Source organism: Atta cephalotes (genome assembly GCF_000143395.1).
Source record: "Atta cephalotes unplaced genomic scaffold scaffold00005, whole genome shotgun sequence".
NCBI classification, from domain to species: domain Eukaryota; kingdom Metazoa; phylum Arthropoda; class Insecta; order Hymenoptera; family Formicidae; genus Atta; species Atta cephalotes.
The window spans coordinates 2,476,738-2,484,446 of NW_012130069.1; the positions used below are offsets into that span (position 1 = coordinate 2,476,738).

A 7,709-nucleotide genomic window follows, 5' to 3' on the forward strand; every position below is an offset into this window, starting at 1 on the left:
CTACTCTCTCTCTCTCTCTCTCTCTCTCTCTCTCTACTCTCTCTCTCTCTATATATATATATATATATATATATATATATATATATAAATGAATACATAGAAATTTAAAGAGTTTTATTGTTTCTTCAAACTTCTAATAGACACAATATTAGCCTTTCAAAAAATGGAGGTTTTTGTGATTGTGTTTTAATGTGTTAAAGATACATGATCTTCAAAGTAAAATATTGTATATCATAGCTGCAAAAGATGTGCTTTTAATTTTTTAACGAGATATTTCCTTCAGAAACTCACATTGGAAATTCACAAGTTACTATATATTTTTCAAGTTACCATAGTTTACTTCATTGTTATTTCAATATTGAGTCACATTTTCCATATTTTAGAAAAAATACAAAATTTTTATAAATATTTATTTAAATATTTCTAAGTAAATATTTCCTAAACATATATTTGATACAAAAATTAATTTGATTTAACTATTTTTTTTACTAAATAGATATTTATTTATTGTAAATCTATTGACTTACTAGTATTCAAAGGAATATGTACTAAAATTTAATAAACTTTTCAATGTAATTTGATATTAATATTATATAAATTAAAAATTAATACTAATTCTATAGTAATATTGATCATTAATGAGTTCGTTAAATTAATAATTTCGCTAATTCTTTTATTGCATTTTTTTACATTAATTCTGAAAATAAAGGTAAAATTTGTCTTGTAAGTCTCAATTTTTTGTAACATATTTCTTTTAAAAACTTATATATTTTGTTAATAACAGCTCGTTTTTCTTAATTAAAATAATTTAGTTCTGTCTTAAATTTTTATAATAAATAGAAAATCTGTTGAATTCATTAGAGTTATTCCCTGTACATCATTTATTTGTACTTAAGAGTAGATAAGATAATTTTTAAATATATGTTATTTAAAAAATCTCTATACTCTCCTCATAAATTTGGCAAACAAGTTTAAAATCAAAGTAAAAAATATTATGAGGAAAATATTGTTAGATTAATTTAACATAAAAATCAATTTAACAGCAAAATTTTGTCGACTAATATAATTTTTGTAAATACTTTTAACGAAATATTTAACGAATGATGAGATGAGAAATGCTTTGTATCAAAAGGATGAGAGAACATCTCCGTGATGTTACATCGAAGCGCTTCGTCGCGACGCCGGCGAGCGTCGCCAAACGTGGTAAATTCAAGTCAGCCGGCATCTTCGACGATGCGAGGTCGACGAGCGAGCGTAGCGACTGAGAAACCCCTCATCTTACCACCAAGTAGCCCCGGCGGAACGATGGAAAGGCAGCGATCGCCGAGGGGTAGCATAGTGCCGAATATCGCTCTGAATACCGAGAGCGACTCTCCCGACGAAGTTAGTATTCACCCTCTCATATTTTTAGTATAATTTCTTTATATATATTCAAATCGTTATTATTTTATTATTTTTAATATACAGTAATATATAATAACATAAAATATGAATTTCTTGCTTATACAACAATTATTTCAATTTGTTATGAAGTCAAATATAACATATAACATATATGTTGAAAACTCATTCATTTCGAGAAGATGTATAAAGATTTGGTTTAATATTTTTAAAACCGAATAACGATTAAGTAATTTGATGAACAGTTTTATTGGCATATAGAGTCATAAAGCGTAAAAAATAATTCCAAATAATTGAAATTCTCAGTCAACCGAGCTTCAAGTTTGAAATATACAGCAGATTTTCGTTCTTTTTTTCTGTTTTTTTTATTCCCCTCAGGCTACGCAATGTTATACGAAATATTCAATTACTCGAGGGATACTCGAGTGTACAGGCGTTTGACATTTGTACTCGATCGATATGAGCACCGCGTATATTCATCGATGAAATCGAAAACGCATTTTTTGTCACGCATGTTGCACATCAGTTTATCCACGAAATTTTGAGACCATGAAATGTTCAGGGCAAATGGATTGCTATCACATGTTATTCATTAATAGATGATTGGCGCATCATAGGCATGCGTTTCGGAAGTTATCGGTTGGCTTTGAACAGCAATCGCTAAAATGATTAAAATACGTTTATTTCGATCGAGTATTTTAACATGTTTCGCGAGCGTGTAGCGCTCTTTCATATGTGTGTGCGAATGTAAATTTATTCCCACGTTAATTCCTATGCTAATTAAACACATTAGATATATTGCAGAGATATGGATAATATTAACATACATATTTCCAACATTCAAAAATTTCCAAGTAAAATCAGAAAAATCAATTAACTTAAACAATTAAACACTTGTAAAGAGAAAAATAACGACCTAATTCCTGAAATTACGAGCTTATTATCATTCTTGATGAACATTTTTTACGTGAAAGGAAAAAGAAAGTCTCTTTTACAGAAACTTCATATATGATTAAAATTAATTCTTGCTCTAATAATTATTCCTTCTGTTAAAAATTAAATAGATAATCCTTTATGATGTTTTATTTCAGGGAGTCTGTCGTAGGATCCTACCGGATCCCGAACAATATGGTACCGGCCGCAACTCCCTGGCGCCCGAGGCGAGCCGCAGCCCGCGAAATTCTCTGATACCTGACGATTACTGCAGAAGCCCGCGAGGCTCTCTAATACCAGACTCGAGTAGAAGCCCACGTAATAGTTTAGTACCCGATATGGTGCGGTCACCGCGAAACAGTTTAACGCCAGAAGTCTCTCTTAGTCCGCGTCACTCTCTGGTGCCAGACTCGGCACTTAGCCCGAGAAATTCTCTGATACCGGATGTGGCCTATAATCGGAGTCCACGGAATAGTATGGTGGCGATTGGCGGCTCTAGAATATCCCTTTTACCGGAAAATGGTAACGCGATCGTGACCGCTAGTCGTAGTCCCAGACATTCGTTAGTACCGGACACGACGAGAAGTCCGCGAGGCAGCATGGCAAATTTGGATTTCGACCGAAGTCCACGTGGCTCGATATGTCCGGAATTGCACAGAGTATCCAGGAGCAATATCACGCCGATGGAGGTTCCAGATAGAAGTCCACGCGGTTCGATAGTTTCAGAGTGTCTGAATCAGAGTCCTCGCGGCTCCATCGCACCTGATCCCAACAGATCTCCTAGAGGATCGATAGTGCCGGACGCAAATCGGTCTCCACGTGGATCGATATGTCCGGAGAGCAGCAATAGAAGCCCAAGAGGATCGATCGTGCATGATCAGACAAACCGATCACCACGCGGAAGCATAGGCATGAACGACGTCGAAAGACATTCGAAAGGCTCTCTCGGAGCTGTTAACGATGACGAAAACAGAAGTCCCAGAGGAAGCATCGGGCCTGAGGGAATCAATAGAAGTCCTAGGGGTAGTCTCGGAGGACATCAAGATAGAAGGGCACCAAGAGGCAATCTGGGCTTACAAGATCCTAGAAGAGCTTCCGCAGATCAGGGTAAGAATTTAAGATTTTTGAATTTTTTTTACTGGATCATTGAAATAAAAAACTATCTTGGAAGAATCATATAGGATGAAACATATCATATTTTGTTATTTTTTTATTTTAACATCTAGCAACAATTACCGTTAAGATTGCTATTAAAAATTAGTTATTAGACTTCGAGTTATACATTACATTTTCTACTAAAAATAATTGAGTACTACGAGATATTAGAATTGTTGGAAACTTGTCTCCGCGAATTGCGACTGATGCGTACGGAACCGTCGCGAAAATATGGTCCTTGGACGTATTTAAACCGCAGTGATGTGCATCGAAATACAGATGCAATCTGCGAAATTATAGCGTCACGGTGAAACGCAATGCAATGTGCAAAGGAACGTTTGCATTTGCCGCAAATGCGGTTAAATCATGCCAATAATGTGCTTGCATGCATGACATGTCAATTATATACATAACAGAATAAAACAATTGCTCGTTCAGTTATTGACTCGAGAAATTACAATTACGACTAACAAGAAACCGCTGGAAAAGCGAGTTTTGATAAAAGCGTGACATTTGATAAAAATAATAATAACCTTATACTGAGATCGAGTATTTTTATCATATGTCGCATACCAAAATAAACATTAAAAATAATCGTTGCTTTTATATCGAATAAAAATTAAAAATAGTCAATGCTTTTATTTAATTTCTGCTTGAGCAATTATAAGGGAAGCTGTTTTATATAAAGACAACCCATAAAATATTCACCAACAAGATTCCATGCAAACGTTTCCTTACATCCCCGCATTTACAAGTTGAGACTATCTCGAAGCAGCAAATATCTTCTCTCCTTAGGGAAGGTAATGGCAATTTGATGCTCATTACTGTACAACTTGACGTCAGATCTCCGGAGAGGCCGATTAGTTTTCGTTCATTTCTCCGGTGTTCAAGGCATCGAGTGTGATAGGCACGTATAATATATCTCGAATGACGGAAATTGGTCGCCGAGTGATATAGTCTCGCGTGTGTCGATTGCATACGATATTACACACCCGATACGTCTCATTGAAATCCTGCGACGGATGCAATAGACTCTCGCGCCTCGGAATAACGTAAGCGTTACACACGGAAGGAACGGATCTGCCAAGAAATGTAAAATAATATCGACAAGTCGATACGACAATTCCAATGCAAAGCTTTCATTAAGAAACAACAATTGATAGGTTCCCATTTCCCTTGTATTCTCGCACGGTTAATTTATTACGATTTAATCAGGTCAGACGAATGCAAAGTACCTTCGAACTTCACATCAATCTCTCAATAGTATTATTGCATCACAAGTATAATACGTGACATTCAAAATTAAAGTGCAGCAAAATATACAGAAAGAACGATTTTATTGAAGTAAATTTAGCTAGATATTTATATAAAAATAATATTGGATTGGAAAATAATTACATTGTAAAAAATAAAATGTTAATTTTAAATTGAAAACGTAAACTTTCTGAGATATGCAAAAATGTTAAAATTAATATAAAAATGTTAATTTTAACATTTTTGTATGTCTCAGAAAATTCATACGTCTTTGAGTTAAAATTATAACATTTTATTTTTTACAGTGTAGAATCTCAAACAATGTTGTAAAAAATTTTGACATTTAATCAGTTTGAACATCTTATATAATTATTTTAATGCCCAAAATTATTTTCAGATCTGTATTTAGATACAATAAAACTGTCTCTTTCGTGTACTAAGTAATATAAAAATAATTTCTGTTGGTACGATTTTGTACTAATATTTATATTTAATTTAACATATAAATTATTTCTTCCTCATAAAAATTCAACTTTTATCGTAACGGTTATATCGATTACAATAAATTACGGATCACATTTTTGGCAAATCTGTGTAGATTATTAAGTTGAACATATCATGAGCCAAATTACTATTAGCGGTTAGAAAATCCACATACAATGTTGATATAGTAATATTAAACCTCTTAAGTCGACCTATGCAAATTAGTTTACCACAATCTTAGATATATGCGCATGCTGATATGTATGTATCTTGCGGTGATAATTCGCCGCTAATATATTCCACTAATGAGATAAAATCCACAAGAAACTTAACAACTCCGCATGCTAAGACCGCTTTTTTATCGACGTGATTCTTGGGGCTGCAACCACAAGAAATCGAAACGTGAGGTAAATACGAGGAATTTATCCTAGCGATAATTAACGCGAGAAAAGGTTATGTTTCGGTCGCGCAAATTGGCCTGATTTTGTCGCACGTGCACATGATATTATATTTATTAACGTAGCAGCTACATTAAACCGGTCACGAGATTGAAATATGCGTCTGATACGTAATGCCTACTTACCCACTTCGCGCGGTTGCGATGCAAGAAAGATTGCGTGTGCGCTCTCAGGCGAAATCAACTAGTCGAAGCACGAATTTCTCCTTGAATATTCTGAAACAGTAAAAATGCAAATATACAATAAATAATTCATAATATAATTATTAATTCATATATAATTTTACAATTGTTCTAATTTAAATAAGCATTATAATATTGTATTATGCAAATATACTATTGCTCATGAAAGTTCGGACATCCGCAAAAAATTTTATCGAATGATTATGTAAAAAATTAAGACAGTAATTATATTATTTTTTAAATATATGTATATTAGATCACTTGTATACGTACTAACAATTGCAAAAGTTTCATAAATTATTTTTAATTTTATATGTCAAAATGTTTTACCTTTATTTCGTAGAACATTGATAGTATAATCGGTAAACTTCAAAAATTCGCTTTTAACATTATAAAATTAAAAATAATTTATAAAGCTTTTGCTAGTCTATCTTTAACCTATGGAGATAGACTGGCAACATATATCATAACATGAGCCCACATGTGTGTTCTCTGAACAAATTTTTTAAATTATCCATTATGTGTATTATCAATTATATGTTTTATGAAGACAATATTTTTTGACATACAAAATTAAAACTAATTTATCAAGCTTTTGCAATTGTTAGTATGTGTACAAGTGATCTAAAGATCTATAAGATTTAAAATATATTTAAAAAATAATATAATTGCTTTTAAATCTTAACTTTTTACATGATCATCATTCGATAAAATTTATGCGAATATCTGAACTTCCTCATGAGTGATAATGTACATATTAAATCATTTTTTATGGGTTTCATCGTTTAAATTCATTCACCTTCTATATGATTGTCATCCCTAAAATCGATAAGACTTGTTTATCGAGCTACCGCCATCAGGCGAGCGAAGTCGATAAATTTTGTGACGAGGAATGTCGCAATAATCGAAATCTCTCCATTAGATGGGATTCGTATTCTGTAAATTGAAAGTGCGGATTTATCACGTAAAGCAGCGTGCATTAAACGGAAGCTTGTTGACAAAGATATCTCATCGCCTAAATTTGCATGATGTCTCTTTACACAAGCGAAATTCGTGCAAAAGGAGAATATAAATTAAATTGTGCACTAACATTGTTAATTGGCGCGCTGTTTGTCATTGTTTGCAATTATATAGCTAGTATTCATTAGTTGCACACGTGTTAAAACAAGGAAAGTCAAAAACTACAAATCAGAATAATATAATTACAAAAAGTTCAAACGTAAAAAATAAATTGGATATTACACACGAAAATACGCCAAGTAAAATTTGCATAAAGAATTTTGACAATCTAATTGCACACGAATTGTAATTCACATGTAGAATTTGAGAATACATTCCACGGTCGCAGAAAAGAAACTACAATCGATGTAAATAATAGAAATATCTTTTATAAAATATATCAGTAGTTCGAAGTATACCACATACTATTTTGCAATTCTTTCGCCAGCGCGAGTCATCTTCGTCGTGTCTTCATAAATATTCATGGGATATCATAAAAGAATTTTGCGAGATGTTTCTCGCACAAGAATTTTGAAAGGTAGTCGATAAATTCAAATATTTGCACTTATGTCCAGGGAGCACGAGAAACCGAAGTTCCTCGCCTTATCGCCAAAGAGAAGTGAGCTCGGGAAGCGTCAGATCGGGCGGAAGCGGTGGCGCACAGGTCAATCTAGGATATGGAACGAACGCCTGGGCCGATTCCAGGCGAGCTAGCAGCTCCGTTTCACAGGTAACTGTGCTCTCTTTCTCCCTTCTCTCTCTCTCTCTCTCTCTCTCTCTCTCTTCTTCTTCTTCTCTTCTCTCTCTCTCTCTCTCTCTCTCTCTACTCTCGTCTCTCTCTCTC

At 33.5% G+C, this 7,709-nt stretch overlaps 1 protein-coding gene across 1 annotated transcript in view; it reads left to right on the forward strand.

The window, feature by feature from the left end:
* Nucleotides 1–1,152: 1,152 nt before the first annotated feature.
* LOC105626291 overlaps nucleotides 1,153–7,709 on the forward strand; it is a 79,771-nt gene continuing 73,214 nt past the window's right edge. The window contains exons 1-3 of the mRNA XM_012207592.1: nucleotides 1,153–1,383; nucleotides 2,493–3,441; nucleotides 7,441–7,595. Of these exons, the coding sequence (XP_012062982.1) occupies nucleotides 1,153–1,383; nucleotides 2,493–3,441; nucleotides 7,441–7,595 (1,335 nt within the window). The remainder of the gene's footprint in view (nucleotides 1,384–2,492; nucleotides 3,442–7,440; nucleotides 7,596–7,709) is intronic.